Below are 25414 nucleotides of genomic sequence, written 5' to 3'. Positions count from 1 at the left end.
AAATGGCAAAGGAAGGTGGAATAAGCTGTGAATGAGAAGCTTTGTCTAGGGCAGAATGTTCTCTCTCAGGGAGGAAGCTGCATTCTCAACTCTTCTGAGGGGGTTTGCAAACTTTGACAGGAAAGAGAAGTACTTAGCAACAAGATTACTTTTTTTTTTCACTCAGACTCAAGATGTCATAATTTTGTAGTAATAAAAGCATTTTGTTAAAATGTATCAGATATGGGGAGGGGAAGATAATCTGTTTGGCAGCATGAACCTGATTTGTAAAGACAATGAAAAAGGCCATTCAGAGTAATGAGTACAGCTTCTACCCATTTGTTTATGTTTGCAAGACAGCAGAAACAAAAAGTAGAAATTAAATGTTTGGAGGTGAGGATGACACAATTCATTTAATTTCAAATTGTTTCAGAATTTCTGTAAAAACTCCATACTTTTTACTCCAATGAAGTCCAAAATATAAATAATTTGGGGTTGTTGTTTTGGTTTTTTTTAAGGAAACAGAACAGCCTTAAGTCATTAAAAATAGAGAGGGAACCAGAGTCAACCTGTCTTGTTTGTCCCCATACATGATAAAAGTTCATTCATGTCATTCCAAGCCTGACTCTTGCAGGTGTCAACCTTTCATTTCCTGCCTCCCCCTCTTTCTTTCCCTCTTCTTAAAACTTCTGCTTTATTGATTTCATTGATGTACCTGGCTCTGGTTTCATCTGTGATATCCTCAATGTCTTGTGAAATAACTACAACTTACCTTCTCATGTAAGTTTTTTGTTTGTCTTGCCCATTTTGTTTTTTTTAAGGTAACTGGCCTTGGGTGTAGAGGTTTAAGCTCTCCATAGGAAATTTTCTTCATGCTAATTGACAAGTACAGCACTGCTCTCCTCACCTTTCAGCCTGTGTTTGTCATTCTCTAGGCAGGTATCTCATTTTAATCAGCTGCTTCTGGACTGTCCCTTCTTTCAAGGCAAAGGAGTGGGGAGACAAGAAATACACCTTGCAGTGGCCATAAAGAACTCGGAGCCCAGTAACCTTAAACACAGCTGGTGGAGCACAATAAAGTTTGATTAATTATTTATTACTATTAGAATTATTCAGTACTTTTTGCTAATTATTTGTTTAAAATGCAAGTTTGGGTAAATGTTTTAGTTTTAACTTTATGCTCAATGAGCCATCAAAACAGGAAGGTAAATCTGACACCTGTAAAGTGCTAATACATACTCTGTCTTTTTTTTTTTTTTCCTTTAACAGGCATTAGAGCTGTATTTTCTGGGCATTACCACAGGAATGCTGGAGGGTCCTACAAAGGCCTGGAAATGGTGGTGTCATCAGCTATAGGATGTCAGCTGGGACAGGATACACACGGGCTTCGAGTGGTGGTTGTGACCGAGGACAAGGTGGTGCACAGATACTACAGCTTAACTGAACTGGGCAGCCATGGCATAGAGAAGGAGCTGCTGGATATGCTTGCTAAGCAAAAGTAGGCTTTGTCAAAAGATATTTCTCTGTGTTAGATAAATGTAAACAGTTTCCTGAAGTTTCCCCAAGCAGAACTACAGATTTCTGACTGCAGTGTCCCAGAACAGGTCTCAGTTTGTTGTCATCCTAAATAACAAGGAAGTTGTTGACATGTTTTTCTTTTTGAAAATGAGACCTATGAGGAATATGGGAGAAGAGCAGAGCTAATATGGTAATGTGTGATTGAACAGTACAGTTCTGAGAATTTTCTCTTTGCTCTTAGGTAATGCTTTCTTACTACACAGAAACTAGTGTCTGTATAACCCTTTAACTTGAGAGGGTATTTCAAAACCAATAAATTTAGTAATTTCTGTTACCTCCTGGACAATATGAATGGGGCACATTTTTACAGAAACAAATCTCAAAAAATGTGAAATCAGCAGACTACTGCTGAATTTTAGCAACTTTTGGATCATATCCTGTTACCTTGGTGTCATATTCTCTCCCATTTCCCACACTTTATTTTCTTAGCTCTTCAAAGCCAGGAGCAATAGGAGAGCAGACACATTCTGGTTTGCAGTCACAGCTTGGGTTTCTGTTATATCTGTTATAAAGTTTTATATAATGTTATATAGTTTTATAGTTTCCATTATATAGTTTTATATAATGAAAAGTCTGTAAATGAGGCTGATATAAATGTCACTGACAGAAACTAAAGGTGAAACAACTACTTCCATTTTGAAATTTCACTACCATTCAATTAGCATATGTCCTGGCTCTAGCTGTGGAAGTTGGAATAATTGAATGGGGAAAATATTCTATACAAATATTCTATACAAAATACTGTAATCAGAAGTCACTTGTTGATTCCTACACAAACAGAGAACTTTGATTTCCAAATGCAATGTAGAGTGCCTTACTGTAAGGCAATAAGGAATACTACAGAATATTGAAAACCCTAAAAAGTATGTTTTCTTCACTGCAATAAGTCTTTAAAAACAGATTTATAAAATAGTTTACATGCTGCAATCCACCTCTTTTTTTAGCAAGTGTATCTAATTTGTTGCAAATAAAGTCTTCATGTAATTAACTCATAGCTGTTGGGGTTTTTAAGTATTTTGTTGAACACATTACAATCCATGCCATGGGTTATCTGGAACTGGAGCTGGTGCAGCTTTGGCACCTGAAGAGGGAGGAACCCAGTGAGCATCATTGATGCATTCTATCACGTTTATGTATGTACTCACATACAACAGTGTTCCCTAGAGGGTATTACAGGTATTTAAATATGGTGAAAGGTATGAAATGCTCTGCTAAAGAGTCAGTTTAATTACATTTTAGTCACAACAGTTTATCAAGGAGTCTCCTTCAAGCCTGATTTATGGAACTGCTGAGACTATAAAATCACCTTTGCAGCATTGCCTTGCAGCAAGTGGCTGTACCTGCAGCTGGCCAGGGCCACCTGGGGACTGCAGCCCTGTGGCAGCAGCTTGAGCAGAGGTAATGTTGGGTTCAGACAGAAGGGAAGTGATTTTGCTTTTATTCTCCAGCTGCTTTTGCTTGGCTGAATGTTTCTGCAGTCTTATTTTCAGTAGCATGTGGAAAATGAGAGAACATTTTGTAGCTATATAATACCATCATGGGAAGGATATTTAACCATAGTTTGTGGCTGGACATTCCTGTATGTAGTAAAAAGTTACAACAATAAGTTGAGAATGTGGTTTTTTACCAGCATAAATGACAAATTGTGTTTCCTCACTTTTCTTAGTGTAATTAGCTAGTTAAGAATTGATACTGATGCTTTAACTAATTTGAAATGGCAGAGGTCCTTGCTGTCACTATGCCTCATCTTGTTTATGTCAAGAAAAATAAAATATGGTAAATTATGAAACAATTCACCCATGGAGACCCTAATTATAATTTAAAACAACATCTTTTGATGTTGAGGACATTATTTTGGTACCTCCAGCAGGGTTGGTAATTGTAACTCTCTGTCAGTGTCAGCATATGACTGCCTTTAAAGCAAGATGTCACTGAAAGTTCAAAGTGCTGATGAAACAAGAGAGCAATGGAGTCCTCATGTTGCTGTGGGCTCAAGAGTCTGGACAGAGATTAAAATACATCAAGTGACTACAGTTCATTTTGGTTTCTCTTAGGCTGCTAAAAGGATGAGATAAACTTCAATGTCTCTTATTAAATGAGAAAAATTCACATTAGAACAGCAGAGGAACCTGTGAAGGTAACCAAATACTACTAGAATTAAGTGCAGTCTGAGGGGGAGACCTATGAACATGAAGCAAATGACTGAAAACAAAGTCTTTGAGAGAAATCCTGGTTTGCCAACTTCAAGCAAGAAATTTAAGAACACACGATTTCCGAATCTTTCCTAAAAGTCATTAAGACATGAGTACACTCTGTTTGCCTTTAGTGCATTTGAGTCCAGCATCTCATCTTGCAGGTTTTAGTAGAGGTAATATTTTTATAGAGCTACAGTATTCAGCTCCTAGAGATTAGAGACAGAAATGAAACACCTGATGTCTCATTAAAAATCACATTTTACACTGGCAGAAGTAAAGTCTCCCCTGCCACCCCTATTTGCAGACAGCCTATGCCATGGTCACTGCTTGATTCCTTTCTTGCCTCAGCTCAGCTGCTTGGTTCCTGGTGTCTGGTTTTCCCAGACATTATCCTCAAATAGCTGGTTTTGTTCTGCTGTGAGACAAATAATTGAAGACACATCTAATGTAAGCAAATCAAACAGCAGCAGTAAAACATTTCACTGCTTCACAGGGCCCAGGTGCCCGTGTGTGTCATGGCACAAGTGGGTGTGTCACTGCAGGCTCACTCATCGTGTCACTGCTTAACACTGGGAAAAAGCTGCTTCTCTCCATGCCCTCCCTGAGCCTTTCTGTGCAGACTCCAGCTGAACACAGCAATATCCTTTAGAGCAAGGGCACCCACCCAGCAGTTCCCAGTGTGCCTGCCAAGCAAACCCTGACATTACCTGGCATCTCAGGATTCCCAGTCACCAGGGAGAAAAGCTGATTGGCAAAGAGGGAATTTCCAGAGGGAATTTCCACTTCATTAATGTTCTGCATTTACCAGTAATGTCTCTGCTGACATGGGAGACACCACATCCCTGGAACATATGGAAGTGCAAAGCCAGGTGGTTTAGGCTGCAGGCACTCTGCTTGTGGACACTTCATTGGAAAATAATCCCTAAATAAAGAGCAAAAACAAAACATATAATAGAGAAAAAGCCTATTAAACTGGCTTCCAACCTAAATGAAATACAACTGTACAGCAATCACCAGGGAGAAAAGCTGATTGGCAAAGAGGGAATTTCCAGTTCATTAATGTTCTGCATTTACCAGTAATGTCTCTGCTGACATGGGAGACACCACATCCCTGGAACATATGGAAGTGCAAAGCCAGGTGGTTTAGGCTGCAGGCACTCTGCTTGTGGACACTTCATTGGAAAATAATCCCTAAATAAAGAGCAAAAACAAAACATATAATAGAGAAAAAGCATTAGACCAGCCTATTAAACTGGCTTCCAGCCTAAATGAAATACAACTGTACAGCAGCAGATACAGAAGGGGCATCCCCAGAAAACCTCCCAATGTTCACAGAACTGAGGCAACACAGACAAATCAGCAGCTTTTCAAACAACACAGAAAACACACCCAGCACTTCTCTTCAGGAAAAAAAAAAAAAAATCTCCAAAAGCAAAACTACAACCCACAACTTAGGGAGCCATTACTTTTTTTTAATTGACATTTTCATTTGTTTCTCTAGAAGTAATTTTCTCCATTAGCACTTTGTCAAATGCAGATAGTTTAGTACATTTCTACTAATAAACACCTTTTTTTTTCCTCTAGGAGACCCATTAAATCGTCATCCTATTTAAATTTATAATGTTGTTATGTCACTTTTGGGCAGCCAGAAATTGAAACATCCATCTTCTAAATATATCCTTATCTTTCTGAAACATTGCTTAGAAAGGTCTAGCATTGTTAAAAACCACAATTTGGCCTTTTAAATTAAACAGTAATGGCATTATCTGAATTCAAATCTTTCTCACCTTCCATATAAAAACAGCAATACAGAAAGGTAGCTCATCCTGCTCTAACAAACCTACACAAGGCAAGGTGCCTGTCCAGGGATTTCCTGAGTCATGTCACAAGCACTCCAGGTAGGACAGCAGTGACTGTGTTTGGATACTTGTGAGACACAGATAAAATTACTGCAGCACAATGTGGTTCTTGCCCTGCAAGTACTGGAGCCGAGGCAGCTGGAAGAGCACAGCACAAAGATAGTGAATCTTCTGTCACTTTTCTACAAAGCCTGAGCTGAGCTAAGTCTCACCCTTTTATTAATTCTAAGTCTTGCTGTGTCTTAGCCAAGGAGGAGAAGGTAGGGTCACCTTACTTTGCTTCAGCTGTGTGAAAGTTGCTTTCCCACTCTGGCCAACCAGAGACTGTAGCTGGAGACAGGGAACTGCAGCAGGGGATTCATCCTGTGCTGTGACTGATGCAGAAGCTGTCACCCCGTGAAATCAGAAGATGAATACATGGGTGAGAAATTAAACAGAAGTGGGAAACAACCCATCAAGAGCTACTGGCTGCCCTCCCTGCCTGAAGCTGGCACCATCCTCTCCTGACACTCTAGAGGACTTGGGGACACTCCTGCAGACTGTTTACTCCTCTGCCTGTGCTGGATCTCACAGCAATTCAACATCAATACATTTTCACTCTTATCAAAAACATAAATACCAACTGTATAATGTTGTTAATATACATTTATGTGTCCCATAGAGGAAGGCTCCCCAGCTGCCCTGGTGGTCACTATTCACACCAGGCAGAGATCCTTCCGAGTTCCATGGTACCTTTTTCAGTGTGCACATATTCCAGTAAAAAGGCCTGGCTGATTCACAGCATTCCTGCTCTGGCTCACAAGGTAACAGCTACAACTTTTTACAAAGCTCCTCCCAATGTATTTAATTGTTGGAGCAATTGGAGATACAGCTGGAGAGAAGTGATGTAGCACATGAGCTTTATAGAACAGTATTGTCACCTCCACGCCACCCTCAGTGCTTCTTGGGGATATTTAGAAAGTTATTTGGTATATTTAGACATATGATGACTGTAAAATGGTGTAATATTCATCATTCAAACTTATTTCATTTTACCACAGTCCCAGACAGAAGGTGAAGTGTTTATTACCAGAAATAAACTCCAGCAATGACTGGGATTGCTGTAATCATTCAGTGCATTGCAGCATATTTTGTTGAGACTGCAGAGTTTCATATTGTTCTTTAAGGCATTCTACAATACAACACTGTCAAAAACAGAACAAAAGAAGAGGATTTATCATTCATGAAAAACACTGTTTTTTATCAGTATACCACCTCAATGCAGTAAGGATTACAGTTTCAATCACTTTTCCAAGAAAGCAAGGTAAAATAAATACCAGAGCATTCTGTCTGTTCACTTTGACCCAATTTGAGAGCTGAGACAGAGCAATTATTGTTCAGAGAACAGCATTCCTTTTTACTGTGCAGCAACTTAACAATAAATTCATGCATATTTAAAAATCATTTTATTTAAAAACATAGATGCTGCCAATCTTCCCAATCAAAGGACATTTCATATTCCCTTTGTTTGGTACACAGCCATGACAGAATAACTGTAAAGAAATATTTTGTAAAGTCTATTTCTGAGCCTTGTTTTCCGTAGAATTTTGTTTGCTGTGGGTACAAGAGGAGGTAATACTTTATATGTGGGTCATTTAAAATTAGTTCTATGTTTTACAGCCTGCACTTTTTATATAAACCAGTTTGTAGTAAAATCAGAGTTAAAGAAAAACTAACTGTTGGACAAAAATAGAGAAATGTGGATACATATCAAGGGGTGAGTCTAAACAATGCAAAAAGCAGCAATTACGTTAAAATTCACTTTGCAATAAGCTTTTTACGGAAAGAATTTGTACAGATCTATTTGTTTCACTGTTTTTCTTATCTGTACACTAGGCCATGTAGAATTTTCCTATTTTTCTTCTAGAAAAATAGCTCACACGTTATTCCTAAGCCCTCTATTATCAATGCAGATATCTAGCAACTCTCCTTATCCTAAGAAACAATGCAATCCTCATTTATTTCTCATTAAAGATGCATTGTAACACTAATCAGCTAAAGGTATTTTACTTGAAGCTTCTGAAGTTTATTTTTAAGTCTTCAACATGTTAATTGCTTTGCTTTGCCCTTGGGTTCCCAGAAATTAAATACAAACACAAAACTTCCTGTGGAAGTAAAGTAAAACCCATGAAATGTCTGCACTCTTACACAACACTACAGCAGTGAAAATTTAAGCATGTACATTTATTGCTTACTATTTCTAGCTGATTCCCCCTTCCTCACTTCCCCCGCCTCTTTCTTTAAAACAGCAAATTAAATAATTGTTCACCTTGTTGACTTCAATGATTAGTTGCATTTGCTGAACTTCAGGACATTTCCTACTTCCAGTGTGCTTCTACTTCCACCTGTGCTCCTCTACTTCACACCCTGGGGAGAAAATCCACTTGCACAGATCACAGGGGCCAGAGAGGTGCTTGCCCTGGTTAGGGCAGTCTGGCTAACCAAGGTCTCTGAGCCTTGAACAGAAATCTGAAATAATGTATAATTGTCATCCAGTTCAGTGCAGAGAAGGGCATAAAGTTACTCAAGGTTCTTTTATTTCTTTACACATATTCATTAGTAAAAGTCTCGGTGTTGTTTTATGATTTGCAAATGTAGAAAGGGGATTTGTTACAGAATTCAATTATGCAACCTCTCCACTGTATCTGAAGGCAGACTGTCCCTGAATGAACCTGCTGCTGTTCCCAAGTTTCAGGTAAGGAATGTTGGCACTGCAGACTTTGGGACCTGTCACCCAGCAGCATTGTTTCAGTGCCTCCCACAATGGTAGGAGGCAAAAGCCACTTAACTTTGGGACAGTGAGAAATCTCTCAGTTACAGGAGGACCTGCTGATTAGCATTCCCAGTTTTAATTAAATCTGGTGTAGCTATTGCCCTTAGGGACTGAAACATAGTGAAGATATTGTTTTGAAATTAGGACATAGCCTGGCAGAGGCTGAGCAGCAAAACCATAGCTGGCTGTAAACCAGGCAACGACACACATGGAGATCTGACAGAGGCTCAGACTCCAGCTCTACAGCCAAGTCTCCCTTAACCATGGCCACAGGAGTTGACCTCTTGATTTTTAAGTAAAGTTCAAGCCAGTATTGGAATTAGTTGGGTGCTTTAGCATGAGAAACTGTTCAACCCAAGCATTTCTTTGCAGTAAAATTGTCTATTAACACTGGAAAGGTTCCCCATTTCTCCTGGGGAGATAATCCTTTCATTACTACTGCTGACTTCTCTCATTCTCCTCTGGCTGTTGTCACTCTCTGTCTCAAAGATGAGCAAAGCCAGAGCTTCAGGCACACATTCAGGGCAAGCTTTCATCTCCCAGGTACACTCTAAATTCTTACTGATCTTCCCACTCAGCACACTTGTGGTTTTTACCATTTCAACTACCACTACACAAAGGATATTTAATTATTCCTCCCATGAACTCTGAATGAATGGCATTTTAAGTAAGGTCTGTTAATGAGACAGAGATCAAACTGATGCTTGATGGCAACACTCTGAATTTTTCAGCATAATATTAAAAAATTATCCAGTTCATAGTTCACTCTCAGTAGTAGCATTAGTACTTCCAACACACCACAGACTAACTGGTGAATATTATGCATGTTACAAAATAATAAACATGAAGGGAATTATTTGGAATTATTTTATCTGATCAATTTTTTATTTTAACAAATTTTTAATGTAATATATTTTAAGATATATAAATTACGAATATATTAATATTCTATATTTTCTTACCCTGAAAAATATAGAATATCATTAGGACTGTATCCTGATAGTTCTAGAAGTGTCATTAAGCATACAAATCTTTAACGTAATACCTAATTAATAATAAGGTTTATTTCTTACCTTCTGAACTTACAGTTTGCTTAATGTTTGCAATTTTCTTTTGAAGTTCTTTATATATATTAAACAAGTAAAACATGAATTGCTGCAATATACTTATATTGTATAAGGATATAATATCTTATGTATTTCTTTCTGGGGTGTCTCAATACAGTCTTATAGCTTTGTTCTCAGATATTAATCTCTTTTTCTTCTTTATATCAATGCTAGAAAACTCCATTACAAGAAGTTTCTATATTAGTGCAACAAGGAATGAATTTGTAGAAGTAACTCTAAACATCTAAGCAAAATATTTCCAAATGTTACTAATTTTAAAAATCCAAAACTTGAGGATTTTTAATTATTTTGCTGAATTTATGGATGAATGCAATTACATCTTTATTATTCTGCACTGACCCATCAGCCCATGTGGGGCTGTAGACATGAGCTGTCTTCTCTGCAGGAAAACACTGAAGTAGCCTCATACAAGGCCATAGGAAAGAGTTCACCTAAAGAAATTGTAATGACTCATCTTCTTAAAAACATCAGTGTTTTCCAGGTTAGGGGTGAAAATGGCTTCATTGTGAAATCTCTGAGTTAACAAGAACAGCCAAGCTAAAACAAAAACAACTTAGAAACTGCATTCTTCAACACAATAAAACCCTTGCAAATATAGAACACATCCATCAGTACCATTTATTTCTCAGCTGGGGGACTCAGTACCTTTTCTTCAACATTTATGCTCATCTTTGACTCATTACTTTAATACTGCCAGAAAACTAAATTATGTCCAGTGGTTTCACTGCAGAAAGGGCCTCCAACTGTGCACAGGGTTTTTTATGGGGTGAGACACTGAAGCATCACAGAGGGAACAGGGTAAGCTGAGGTTCTTGTGAATTCAGACACTAATTATGACAACTTAAATTCAATACAATTATTTTAAATTAACACCTAGGCCCAGAAATAGACAGGGAAATTGTCCAGCTGGATCTCCACATTCAGAGGCTTAATAAAGATGCAAGAAGAAGAAAGGATAGACAGGTAGATTTTTTTTTCCTCAAACAGATCTTTCCTTGACTGAACTCTGCCTGCAAACTGGTTCCATGACAGCAACTAATGTACTTAGAATATGTGCATTGCACCTTTTTATCACCTCAGCCCTGAGCAGGTAATATTTCAGTATGGAGTACTGAACAAGACATGTGACTAATGCATTTTAATAGATTAAAAGTCTTGATAAAAATAACTATTTAGCAAATAAAGCTTAGTAAAAAAGCCTTATGTGTTTGAATAGTCTTACAGCCTTTGCAAAGTAGAACCAAATTTCACTCAAATTAAGACTCTAAAAGGCTTCAGAAACATTATTCAAAAACATTTTGATATGCTGGAATTGTTAGCCCCCTTCTAAGTGACATCAAAGGGGAAGGAAATTTAAATCTTCATAATCCTCCAAAATATCCTAATTTCATGACTTGACCTGGTATCAAACTGTTTGGAAGGGCTGTGTTCAGAAGTGTCAGCCTGTCATCATCTCTGCTCCTGGACATTAAATTTCACCAGGCACATTCTAAAAGTAGCAAAGGTACTGGTAAATTTATTATCTAATATTTAGCCTCAAACAAAACATGTGGAAGCAATTGTATTTCCTTACACTGCTTCTAAATTAGAACTTTACTACTTTGAACTAAGGCATATCAAATGCTAGGAACATATTTATGTATATAGGTCTAATTAGTGAATTAAATTGTTGAACCTTCTCTAAAAGCTCTTGTGCTTACTGTAAAGGAATTAGAGCAAGAAGGAACTAGTCAGCATTTCAAATCCTCTGAAGTGCTGGTGTGTTTTTCATTAAAGGCCACTGAAAACAGAATCTACAGAAGGTTTGATATAAAGGTGTAAATTTGAAGTTTACATTTGGTTATGAAGTGTCTTTGAATGCTAAACAAGTTTGGAAATTTCTGATTAGCTGTCAATGATCTTATGTTCAGAAAATGCATAATTAGAACTCCCCCTCATCTTTACACATAACTGCACTGAGTGTTAACAAAGAGAACCTCCCAGTGAGGGATGCTTCCAACTGCTTGCACTCATCACATGCCTTTGCCTTCACTCTCAGCAGCAGGTTCTCCACTTTCTGCTGGATGATGCTGTTTCAAGGGAAACTGGGAGAAAGCAAGCAACATACTGCTTTGAGATATGAAAAACAGTTCAGATCCCCTACTGCCTTCTGCTGCAAACAAAGAGATGTTCTGTTGGGATGACAGGCTGAACTCCTGAAAGACAAAGGAGTCCCTGCCCTTGAGAGAGCTCCAGAGCTGGAGGCAGTTGATAAAGCACACTGATCAGCTGGCTGGATTAGTAAGTGTGAGGCTGATCAGTGCTCCTGATGGCTCTGCCAGCAGCACAGAGCACTCTCTGTCCAAAGAGCAGTGGAGATTTCTTTTGAAATTGTGTGCACATGGAGGGAGAAAGCATGAAAAAAAGGGCTTTTCATATCTGTGTTAAACACATGCAATTTTTTAACCATACCAGAGTGTGCTTTAACACACAGCCAGCCTCTTCAACATTGCCATGCAGCCCAACACACTCCAGGGACAACTGGTTCAGCCCCCATGATCTTTGCAGACAGGCCCAGCTGAAAGCCTTCACACCATTATTGATTAAACTTGCCAATGAGCTACAAATTGTAAAAATCTTTATGAAGCTCTTTGGAACATTTGTCTCAAGAAATGTTGATCTGATAATTCACCTCTAGCAGACAGCAGTTTTCAGTCAACATTTCCTTTTCTTTCCATTCTAGGTGGTATAATACAACTAAAGAAATTTGGGTGATTGAGTGAGTTAAAAAAAAAAATGAAGCATTTGCTCAAAAGACTGAAACCCACAGTCAAAATGAGGCACAGATTTTAAAAGCAGCAGGAAGCATTAACATTTCTATGTTACAGAGTACATCTCAGTCATACAAGAGAAATTGCATAAGCTTTTCCACCATTGTGGTGAAAAATAGTTTTTTCTCAAATATAATGGAAGAATTTGTAGCCTGACATTTATTTCTGTGCCAATAGCAAATGTACTCTCAGTCTCCCCAAATTCCATCCACCTGAGGGCTGAAGAGAGAAAATAGGGCAGCACCTCTAGAGCACAGTGTGTATGTGTGGTTTCAGAAAGGACAGCAAAACCATTTGGCTGGTCCAGAACATTTACAGTAAATGTTTTTCAACTTCTGTGTCTGTTATAGTATTTCTCAAACACACAAACAGACTACCCTCACTTTTAGTACTCTACATCGGGTACCTAGTAGCACATTTGGGGATCACCAGTGGCAGAAGAGGATAGCCTGCCTTAGGGAGAAGGAGATTTGCCAGGTATTTTTACAATTATTTTTTTTAAATCTCATTGACAAATGCTTGATTTTCTTAATGCTGGCCCAGTCAATAACAGATCAGGTTTTCAAAGTCAGCTAAGCACCAGCCATCCCTCCTAGTCTCTGTGATCCCATCCCATTTGAGTTCTTCAGTCAAAGTAGGGAAAAGTCCTGGCAAACAACGAGGATATTATGGGCCTTGGATGACTGAGCTACTGAACTGCACATCCTGACACAGCTGCCAGCCTGAGCCAGGCTTGGAAAGCTCCAGCAGCCTCAGTGCTCCACTGAAAGGAGCAGGAGAGCTGCCCAGGCTCAGAATCCTGTCTTTAAGATGGTCAGGAAATGCAGTAACCACCTTGTGCTGTGGAGCACAAAGGAACAGAATCAAAGTGAGTAACTGCAAGTTATTTTGTCTGCTGATTACAGTTACTTAAGTTCTACAGTGTAGTATCTGCTGTTATTTAAGATTGGGTTATTTTCACTTTGCAAGGGGAGAAGAAAACAGATCTGCATATGAAAGGTGACACTTCTGAAAGCAAATGCTGGCTTAGAGATTTAAATATTTCAAAAATATTTATACATTTCTGCTTTCAAATGCCCATGTTTAGACACTGAGGTTTTCATCTGAATAGAGACTGACCTGTAGTATCACTGAGTTCACTGAGAATTAAAGGCCAAGAACTCAGGGAAAAGTAATTTTGACAACCATCCATTAGGATGAACTTAACCATTGCCCTCCAAATAGCTTTCTCCTTTGTATACACAAGAACTGTCAGTATATAGGGCTATCAGAACTGAATATTGAAAAAAAGAAGCAGCCTAAGGGGTGCAATAAGAGACATTAATCCGGAACTCCACTTCTAATCCAACTTAAGGGTGCTTATGATCATAACTAAATTACAGAATTACTGGGAGATTTCACTACTTTGGACTCTGGAAAAATGAGGCTAGAATAATATTTCAGGGCCCTGTTTTGATATTATCTCACTGATTTGAACTATTCTTAATTTCAAGTAATGACAATTTCTCTTGGCTTTTTGAGCATTAAAATTAAACTGGGTTACTCTCTTTGTCATTATGATTATATGGAACATAGATTAAGGCAGGCAAATTAACTTGCTTCAGACACACTGATAAATTTGTTAGATTCTTCCTGCACATGCCAGATCATGATCTGAATAATTATGCTTCTACAATGTGCCTCATTGACTGTGATACCTCTTTCATTATGATCAACGAACACTTTTCTCTTTTTTAAATTAAAATGTAATATATGTTATTTTTATAGTCAGATTAAGTTTTCGTCCCAACAGTCATTGCAAATACAGTAAGCAAGAGTATAATACTATATATCAAAGTTTCTGTGCAACACATTAAATCCTGGTATCCTGTGGAGACATAATCACATTAGAGCTCTAAGCACATGTAATACTTCTATTTCTTGACATGCTGGGGAAAAAGAAGAAACTTTAGATCATTGAAATAATTTCATATTCATATACTACCTCTAGAACTATGTCACATGGCAGCAGGTTATACTCTCCTTCACATTGCTGTTGGCTAGCACATTCATATGCATGCAAGTCTCAAATAAGTAGAGCCACTTCATTTTACTGAATTTCAGTAGAAACAAACAAGAAGAAATCCTTTCAGTCTCCAAGATGCACACTCCAGTCCAGGATAAGTGATCCCAAAACTTTGATTCCAGCCTCACACACTCTGTGCCAAGTCCTTCTGTAAGCAAGGTTTGTAATGGATATCAGCTCCCAAGGGAAGGGTTTAGCAAAGCCCATCAGCAAGTTGAGCAGAAGTGTCTTTCATGGCCAAGGAGTAATAAAGCAGATGAGTGTCAATAATGTGCTTTGTTAAACAGCTGATGGCCTGGGAATACCCTGAAAGGCTAAATGAACCAAGGAATGGAAGTCAGCACAGCTTACCAGAGGCGTGGGGAGCTGTACCAAGGAGCGTGGCCTGCGTGAGTCCTGTCCAGGCCTCTGAGCTGTATGAACTGTTCTGCCACAGTAGAGTTCTCATACCTCAGTGTGCAAGTGCAGAACTGTTCTGGAGGCAACAAAACATTCCTGCAATATCCCTACTTGTGCATATTGTTGTCTGCAAAGATTTTTAAAAAAATATTTTCAATTTGTTTCATACATACAGGCACATTTGTCATTTATACAGACACTCTTGTTAATATATCAGAGAAAATTTTATTTTGAAAGGGACCTCTGGATGTCATCAACCAGACCCTGCTCAGAGCATGCACTTAAGCTGAAATAAACACATAACCTCTTCTTCCCTTGACAATCAGCAAAAAATATGTATGAAAAATAAAATCTTACTTTGGCACCCTCTAATTGCAGTTCCACTTACAGTTCCATTTTTATTAATGAAAACACAACGATATCAGAAGTTCAGTGACCTGGCTTCACACTCTGGGTAGCCATGCTATTTTGCAGACATTTTTTTTGCTGGTCTTTAAGTTGGCAAACTGGAACACAATGTCACACAAACAACAGATGTCCCAACATCTACAACTACCTGGAATTTTACTCCAAAAATTCCATTCCACTTGAAATAGAGATTGAAGTCCTTTGTAGCAAACGAGGACAAGGTTATTTTGTAAGAATCTAGTTGTTAGAAAGCTATTTTTATTCATATCATTAAAACCTGTCTTTCTTACTTGTTCAAAGAGAATGCCAATCTGATCTACTGATCACAGCTTTTGAATATCCATATTTTTAAACTTTTAGAATTAGTGAATCCACACATTAAAAAAGAGAAGTGTTTTTGTATTTCATCTTCTCGAAGCTTTATGCTATAGACATACAAAATTTGTCTGCCAATTCTTTTTGTCAAGACAAGGGAAAAAGTAATTTATATCCATTAAGTTCCTACAGCTAAAACCATACTCCACTGAGAGTACACCTTAAGCCAACCTTAAGAAATTCTGACTTGCTTTCTTCTCTAATAAATTTTGAAGAAATGAAAAATATTCACACAATAAGATAAATGAAAGAGCTCTGGGATTTTTTATTTTTATTTGTTTGTTTGCTTCATGTAATCTACAAAGTCACATGGTAGGGCAGGTGCTACTAAAACTCCCTAACATCAACCTGGATTTTAGTTTTTACACACCACATGGACAACACAACAGTCCGGAAAAAGGGAGATGTCACTTTAGTGCTGACGTTTGACAATCAGCTCACTGCAAACGGGTGACTGAAGCATCCTTATCCTTTGGCAGACCTCTCCCAGTACTGGCAATTCTTGAAATCTGTAGCAAATCTCTCGGTTCTTGTTCCATTTGCCTCATGTAAATTTCAGCTCACATCAGAAAAATCTCAGTTATGATATATTAATTACTCTCTCCTCATTGCTCTGTCCTGGATTTCACTAGATTTCTTTTTAAGTCAGTGCCCTTGCCAGAGGCAGTGCACATCCAGCACCATTACAGAATTATTACAAGCCAAGGCCTTCTGTCCAAAGGTTCTTATCACCTTAACACCACAAACTGCAGGGAGCAACTGTCAAGATTATGTTTAATAATTCTGATGACCATATGATATTGGTGTTAAATCTGATTTCACCTGCACTAGTGTGCTTATCAATGTGCTTCTGTCTCCATGCTTTCTGGAGATAGAAAGTACATTTTTAAGATTCTGTTGGGTTAATGCTGGCTTTATTTTTCTCCCCTCAGTAATTCTCTTTCAACAATAAAAATAATAAACAGTATCTGGAATACATATGCATTACAAGTTTGCAAGGCTATCTTAGGAAGTAGATTGGAAGAAGGATAATCTATATGAATTTTATGAACCTCCATTGAAACCATATTCATCCATGTATGACTTCAGATACTTTCTCAAATACAAAGAACAGTGTGTAGAAATGGAGGCAAAAACATAATTTGTGTTATGGCAGGAGCTGTCAAATCTGGAGGGAATTTTTTGAGGAGGCTTCCCTGGAAGAAGCTATTTGAAAAAGCAGCATTTGGGAAGGCATCAAATCAGCAATTGTCAAAGTAATAAGATTCCACATAACGCACCAGCCAAAAAACATCCCTTGCCAGTTATAACATTAGTTTATTCACAGTCCTGCTCTTCATTGGCATAATATAATAAATATGCAAATTTAGTCATTGTTAATGACATCAGTTATTTCCCACTTTTGCTTTAAAACCCAATGGAAAAGAGTTACAGCTATATATGTATCTGCTGTTTAGCAGGCACATAAGACCCACCAGAAGATTACAAATATTCTGATTTTCCTGATTTCTTCATCTGGTTATGAATTTTTCTCCTTATAAATGAGTACCAGGCCAGTGTCATGGGACTCTTAACATAAGCACAGCAACAGCAGCAAAAATCAGGATCTACTTCTCTCCTGTAAGACTCCCTGAGGAACTATATCTGATGACTCAGACACTTTACTACTTGTTTATAGTGTTTGTATGCACAGAGCTGTGGGAAATGATAAAAGCTGGTACCTGCGGGTAAAGGAATAAGAAAATAGAAAGATGACTGATCAAAGCATATGTTTCTGCCTGCCTGATTATAAAAGGAAAAGAAATTTAAAAACTCAAAGTTCTAGGTCACTTATAGCAATACTTATCAAGAGTGACTGGCTGGATATTCATCAAATGGCAAAGCAGTCTGCACAAAGATTGGGCACAAGACTGTCACCTTCCACACGTGGGCTGCCAGGTCAGCTCCTGTTCATCCCATCTGCAGCAGCCAAGATGTGCCATCAACACACAATAACAGATGCAGGTGGTCCCTTTCCACCCCAAAGGAGAAAAAGGTCAACAGGAAGCCTGCAGGTAACACAAAGACCCCAAAGGAATGCTTCTCTCCCTACCCTCGCACCAAGGCAGAGCTCGTGTAGCTGCTATAGGCAAACCCTGCTACATATCAATGATGCTTTCCAGAAAAATTCAACAGTTGGAATTCAATAAACAGTGGAGCCATTTCCCCCATAAGAATTCACTTAGCAGCAGGGGACTGCATGCAGATGCTTAAGATAAACACAGGGACAGTACAGCATAAGAGTCTCACATTCAAAACCCAACACGATGCCATGAGAAAAGAGATTTCAGAGGCACAAACAGAAAACAAAGACCACGGGGATGCTGCTGTGCAGTCACCCAACAAGATTCTCTGTGCATTTTTACTGTTATTGGTGTTATGACCAACACCAGAACTCCCAAGAAATGGACAGAGGAGTGACAAACAGTGGAGTGTTATTGCCTCTCTTCCGCACTGCAGGGTTTCATTATTCCCAGGTGGTGGATCTAAGCAACCAAATTAATTTAGCATACTCACCACTGAGCATGTACTGAAGTTGCATTAAAAAAAAAAAAAAGTATCTTGCAGGAATATTTCCCAGTACCATTTCACCACAAAAATGGTACAAGATGCAAAGTCTGAAAGGTCCATCACTGGCAGTAAGCAGCTTGGAAAGTCTAAGACAATCCTCATAGGACAACCAGACCTACTCAGATTTCTGTAAGCCAGCAAGCACAGGGGAAAAGCCTATCAAAAGGCAATTCTTGTAAGATTTTTTTTTAACTGAAAGGAAATTCCTTGAGGTAGACACCTAATTTTTATTACTTCATCTTAAAATAAATCTGCAAGAAAACATTAAGTTTCTTGAGAATAAGATTCTTTTAAAAAAAACCAAACAGTAATACCGAAGTAAGTCTTACATAATCTTTTAAAGCATTTAAAGAATATGGAAATAATGTTAAGAACTCTTCAAGAGTCTCCCAGACCCCACAGCATCCTGAGAACAGGATGTTCCTGTTGTCATAAGGAAAGCTTATGACAAAAGCAGGTGTATTTCTTTTCAGCCCTAGTACGCAGTCTCCAAAACCATCACTCAGATGACAACAACTTTCAAGAAGATCTATAATGATAAATAGCTTGTTCATATAGCAAAAACATACATCCTTTTTCCATTTTTCTTAAATGCCTTAATTCTAATTATGACATAGATATAATATTTGCAATCCTTCTGGGGCTGTATATTTACTGTTTATATGCAAACCTGACATAAAAGATTGGAGAAGTCACAAAGCTTACTCTAAATTTGAATAATGCATATGTTATTGAAAACAAGACAGCTGGAAAGGCAAAGGTATATGAGGTAATAGATTTACATTCTACAATACATTCATATGGAAAAGAAGGAGATTAAATGAAAATCTGGGAAATCTGGATATTTTATTTCCTTTCCCTTTTGCCTTCTACCTCTTCAGAAGCTGGAGTTTGCATCACATATTCTCCCTTTACAATTTTTGTTTGCCATTTCCAGTTAATAGTTAGTTTGCTATTTACTTGTTGAAAAACAAGAAAACAGAGCTAATGGCCAGGCTGCTACCATGTACAGTTCATAGTTTAGAAAAACTAATATTTGGAAGTGTGTACACCTGTTTTGCAAAAACCCTACAAAGACCAGAGCTTCTTTTAAAAGAAATTATAAGTGAATATTTCTGTTCTGCAGCTTTATTATTAAATCATATATCTAAACAAAGTGTCCATTACCAACAGTGACATATTTAAATCACTAGCATTTGTTATTCCAGAACTGCTTGGAAATTTTGTCAGTGTAAGGAGAGATCAAAATGACCAAGTAACCACAGCAAGAATGAAAAGTCTAAGAAATGTGGTGTCCAAAGGTAACACCAGACTGTTTGTGAAAACCACCCACACTGACTTCAAATATATAGAAGATAAACCTACAAAAGGATGATAACATAGAGATTGATTCAATAAGAATCACCTCAATAAATGTAAAAGGTAAAGAAACTGGAAAACTCATCAAATTTCATTACAATTCCTGTTCTCCATGGTCTACTTACACAGTTTTCACCGTTTTTTCTGATATTAAAAGACAAGGGACAGCAGGTCTGCTTCTGTTCATGCCCTATCATTTTAGAATTCATACTAAGTGACTTTAGAACGAATCTCATAAGTCACTCTTAAGCAGGAAATCCTGCAAACCTGGGGTTCAGGCAATGATAGCGATGTCGGCATGAGAAGCATCCATCAAGAGGCTATTATGCCATGCCTGAGTGTTTTACAGCACTTCTTCTTTCCTAATGTAGCCAGAAGATCAGGTTGGGTGCTCTCACATGGAAAAGAAAATTATGCCTCATTTTCAAACACTAAAGAAATCTCCCCAATCTCCCAGAGAAACAGGAAAGTAGATTTGCTATGTATAGAAAGCATGGAAATAAGAGGTGGAGCTGTGTCTTCTAGAGGAGCCATCCCAGTATCTCTGCTTTAGTGGTACAGAAGGAAAACCAGAGGGGAAAATTACCCTTTTCATGATCTTCATAGGAAAGGCACAAACTTTCTTTTCACGCAGGAGAACAAGGAAGAAAACTGGCATCCAGTCCTGGGTTATTGCGAAGGAGGAGAGAAGACACAGCACTTCAAAGGCAGCAGTGATGTACCCAATAATTGCCTATGATAAACATGCACAGAACCCAATGATTAATGCTTGAATCCCTGAACTCCCCTACAGTTCACCTTCAAGAAACATGCCCTGATCTACCTTCCTTCTTCCATTTAACCTTTACATCCTCTGCTTTCAGCAAGTTCATTCATCACCCGAGAGCTTGGCAAAGATTTCTGGTTCTGCTAAAGAAAGCCCCACACACACTCAACACCAGCTCAGAGACTGTTTTTTCCAAGCCCTCACAGCTCAGTGCGAGTCAGGAATGCAAACACCTACACTTCACAAGAGGCACAGCTATAATGATCCAAAACACTCCCAACCAATGTGTACAAATACATCAATACTCAAGGAGAAAACATGGCCTGTGACTGCCTCTGCTCCTTGAATCGTAATGAATTATCCTCCCACCTCTAAAAGCAGCAGAGAACAATACTGGACTCACTTTATTGAGTCCAGTAATTATGAAGTTAATTTTTTTAATGCAATATTTAGGGTTTTGTGAGAGTTATCTATCTAATTTTTCTATATGTTTACCACAATTTTTTCTTAGCTAAATCAGCCATTGTTATCTTGATGGTTTGCAGTGTGCCATACACTAATTAGCACAAGAATCAAGGATTATTTTTTGTTTGTTTGTAGTTTTTTTAATCACCAGTAATAACAGACACCACGAACGTGAACCACATGGGATTTTCTTGCTCCACAGCCATTATGCTGCAGATGAAGCTGTGAAAGACTTTCTAGACCACTTTGCTGAAGATGCTGGAGAGTTCTGCTCCATGTTTGGAGAACTAATTTCTGTTCCGTGTTTTGAGAACTAATGAAGTAACTCTTCATAGTCCAGACATTTTTCATTTACTTCACACCTGTCCCTTTTTTTTTTCAAATGCAGAAGTTTCCAAAACTCTTCACAATGAAAGACAGACAGGGTCAGGTTTCTCCTATAGAAATGTACAGACTAAACACACACTTACCTGTTTCTGATGCACATTTCACTTGCCCCATAAAGAGAATAATAGGGGCTGCTTCCAAGGCTGCATAAAAAACGCTGTGCTTACGTAGTTATATAATTTCCCTTCATCAGATTCCTTGCTAGGACTGGCAAGCCAGAGACTTGGTTTATTTGTAGCCTCTTCCGCTTAGAATTTCCAAGTGACAGTATCATCAGTCCACTGAGTCACAGACACTGCAAATAAAGCAGCCTTTGCATGACAGATTGTCATTCCTTTAAGAAATTCCACTTTGTCAACATCTTCCATAACACATTACAATATATGAGGTAAACCTTGAATCAAAATGCACAATCGCAGTTTAAGGATAACAATATTCTCTATTTTTGAATTCTTAATGACAACAGGGTTTAGTGTTTAGACTGAAGGATTAGGAAATTGTATTCATAAATTCTTTTCCTTGCTCTGCCAATGACTTTCCTTTCTCGACAGTGTTAATGGGCTTATTTTGTAATGCTGATCCATAACATATTAGTGCAACTGAAACATAATGGCCAGACTCTTGCTGCAGTCCCATCTGTCATTCCAGGAAAGTTACTCATATCTGTGTCTCCTTCTGTAGTCTATCAAAAGCTGAGGACAATTGTATTTACCAATTTGATGGGGTACTATACAATTAACTGAAACCACATACAATACATAATCTGTGAGCAGTTAGATATAATTGCCTAAAGAATTATGAAGGGCTGCTACTTAAACTTGTATTAAAAATTACAACTGAATTAAATCCTGTCCCATTACACAAATCAAGTCCTTCTGGGGCCTGGAAACTTCAGATACATTGTTGTAAATTTCATTTTAGATTAATTTGCCTGGTGAGTGCTGCTGAAGTAAAATACCATGGGAAAAACAAATATACTCAAAGACAAAAGATCATCGAGTCTATAACATGGACTGAACAGGGAAAGGACAAAGGTTTCGAGCTTAATTTTGAAGAGATAAAAGTTTTCTAGTCTCTAGGCTTTTTGAGGTTTTTCATGTACAGCACAAATACCTGTTTAGGAATGAATTGTGATTTTAAGTTTCAAAAACCAATTATGAAGTCAATTAAAGTATTTTTGCTATATCTTTTGTAAAAAGAAGCTAATCGTTTGCCAAATGAGCTAGTGACCTTAATGGTGAGAGCAGAGCACTCACACCCCGTGGGACAAAGGGTAACTATTGACCTTCCTGAGGAGGGAGAAAAGCCAGGCTCCCTCCAGGCTCCTGCCTTACCAACTCTCACATTAAAAGCCTCCGGATTTCTCTTTTAGGAGTAACTATATTACTTCCTTCAGTGACAAGTGTTGCAAATTGAGTAAATAGTAGCAAGAAAAAAAATCATTTAAATTTTGACACCTCCTCCTCTATTAATTCACGAGTTCCTTCCTCGTTTAGCTTGCCAAGGAAGAACAAAAGAAGCGAGGCAGCCATAAGGGAAATAGCGTAAAGGGCTGAGCAGCGAAGAGCCTGGTGGCATTTCGCATTTCACAGACAGACATTAAACATCTGCTGCCTTTCTGCTCAGCCGGCAGCCGCCCCGGCCAGCCGCGGCACGCCGGGGACAAGGCAGCTCGCTGCTTCCCACAGGGCTCTGTGACCTTGGGGGGGTCACCCGCGGGCAACACAAACGTTAGGGCTAAAAGCTGTGGTTTAAAATATTGTTCTTATTAAGGTTCTCCATGCCAAGGGAGGTCAGGGGAGGCGGGCAGGGCGCCTCAGGGCAGAGCAAAGCAGGGCAAAGCAGGGCAAAGCAGGGCAAAGCAGGGCCCTCAGGGCAGGGCAGGGCTGAGCCCTCAGAGGGTTCTAGAAACAACCCGGCTGATGCCCCCCGGGGGTCCGCACCCAACCGGCCGCCACCGGGGCTGGGAACACCTTCCTGAGAGAAACCCGGGCACACCGGGACGAACCCGGGCACCCCAGCACAGACAAACCCGGGCATCCCGGGACAAAGCCCGTGAGAGAAACCCGGGCACGGCACCCAGCCGGTTTGAGGGAAACGCGAGCACACTCCCACGACGCCGCTGCGAGGAGGGAGCCTCGGGATGTGCTCTAAGCCGTGTTTTCTGGAGGTGCTGGCACAGCAGACGCCGCAGTTCTCATCCCCTCTGGAAGCCGCCGGCTCCCCCAGCTCGCGCTGTGGTGGCTGAGGCGGGGGAGGCCGGAGACAGCCGCTGCCCTTCACTGTTAACTACGGCAGCGTCAGCCGTGAAAATCATCCCGGTTTTAATTTACAGGAGGTTGCTGGAGGAGGGCACCCCGCGGGAAGAGAGTATGGGAAAACTTTAGATTGATGAATAGGGAAAAGTTTCCGCAGCAGCCCTGATCGGCAGCCAGGAGCGGCTGCTGGGAGCTGAGGTGACCTTTCAGAGGAGAAAACTCCTCCGCAGCCAAAAAGGCGGCAGATGCTTTGTGCAGGGAGGAAAGCTTGTGGCAAAGCCTGAAACTTAGATTTCAGCTGGCAAAGAGAGCGGCTGAAGGGCACATGAGGCTGCTGCAGGCCCCTGAGGGAGGGCTCGGCTCCCTGCGGAGCGGCGCTGGAAGGCGCTCATCCGCCTGTGCTTTCTGTCCCTGCGCTGCAGCCAAATGCCACCTGTGCCACCCTCCGGGCTCATCGAGAGCCTGACAACGGGGACTGAACACACCGAGTGCCCTCCCCGGCCACAGGACTGATTCGTGTCCCTTTTGTTCTGTTCCGGTTTCAGCCCCGTCTCCGTGAGGTGAGGTGGCTGACAGGTATCCAAGAGGAGGTGAAATTTAGGAGGACGACACAAAATGTGTCAGGGAAACTTGCATTACCCCTTATCATATCAGGCTTTCTTGCTGTGCCACGGAGATAACGCACACACCTGCTGCTCAGAGAGGAGGCCACTCAGGGGCTGTAATATTACTCAGGTAACTGTTCCTTAACTACAGTTAAAAGACTCTTTTCAGGTACCAATATCCTTGCTCCAAAATATCTGTCAAAGAAGATGACAGAAAAAAAATGTTGCAATCAATAACACTTGAAATTTTCAATTTGCTGTAATACTGCCTGGCTGCAAATTGGAGGGGAAGAAAAAAAACCCAGACACTTTGCTTTTTTTATTGTTAGACCAGGCAATTTACAAAGTTCATCCTTTAATGCTGACCCCTGAACACTGCAGATATCCAGGATAGTAACATAATTTGAAGATTCATTTTTTGTTTATGAACTCTCAATTTGCTTTTCACAAGTGAAACCAATAATTGATTGGAACAAAACCCAAGAGCATCTGATATGAAAGGCTATGATGTGTTGCAGTTGTTTGACATTCCAGATTGATCTGCAGAAAGCAAAGATGGGCATGACAAATATATACATTTTAATAATGTTTTGCCAGTACCTCATCCCACCAGCCTGTTACAACTGGGAAAGTACAATACTCTGTGCTGGCTCTCAACATTGTCTTACACATACTATGCACAGATTTAACACCTACAGTAAATATGTCAAACTCTTATCAGTGCTTATTTACATGTGGATGTGAAGATGGTTTCAGGAAAACCAACCACTCATGAAAATGCAGAATTTGGGTGCCAGGTATGGCCACTGACTCAGGCTATCTACAATACTGCAGGGCTTTTTTGTCTATTGCATCACACCTATTTGTCTAAATTATGTGACATTTCTGAAACTTTATGTTATTTGGGAATTCTCAGAAGAGATTCTAATTCTCAGAATTTGCCCCTTGAAAAGTTGTACGGTCTTCATGAACCTTGACTGCTTGTTAGCAGCAGAATTCATATACTGGGGTTTTTGTTGCTGTTTCCTAGACAACCACTCCAGGTTCCCCCAGAGCTCTTGCTTTTGTGTTCCCTGATTAAGATGTACATGCTGCCTTTGGCTGATCTTATTTGTGTGAACAGTATTAATTTTCGTAGGTGTGATATTGATTAACTTTTTATTTTCTCAAACAATATTAATTCCAGTGTTTTATAAAGGATGATAGGATTACATGAATTTTAACTTTGCTAAATTATAGCTTAAGCTCCCTAATGTGGAAGTTACTCCTTTTTTTTTTTTTTTTTTTTTTTTTGCTCAAGGCAATTTGTGGTTTACACAACAGACTGATTGAATTCTACAGTGTAGTTTTTTCAGTT

General features: G+C 39.2%; 1 protein-coding gene across 1 annotated transcript in view; it reads left to right on the top strand.

Annotated features, from left to right (window-relative positions):
* CPPED1 (calcineurin like phosphoesterase domain containing 1) overlaps positions 1-2551 on the top strand; it is a 37248-nt gene extending 34697 nt beyond the window's left edge. Inside the window, exon 4 of the mRNA XM_039732329.1 lies at positions 1249-2551. Coding sequence (XP_039588263.1) covers positions 1249-1481 — 233 coding nt within the window. The 3' untranslated portion in view covers positions 1482-2551. The remainder of the gene's footprint in view (positions 1-1248) is intronic.
* Positions 2552-25414: the final 22863 nt, after the last annotated feature.

The sequence above is a fragment of the Passer montanus genome, unplaced genomic scaffold, assembly GCF_014805655.1.
Source record: "Passer montanus isolate IOZ18808 unplaced genomic scaffold, ASM1480565v1 scaffold8, whole genome shotgun sequence".
NCBI classification, from domain to species: domain Eukaryota; kingdom Metazoa; phylum Chordata; class Aves; order Passeriformes; family Passeridae; genus Passer; species Passer montanus.
This window is presented reverse-complemented; position numbering and strand designations above follow the sequence as displayed.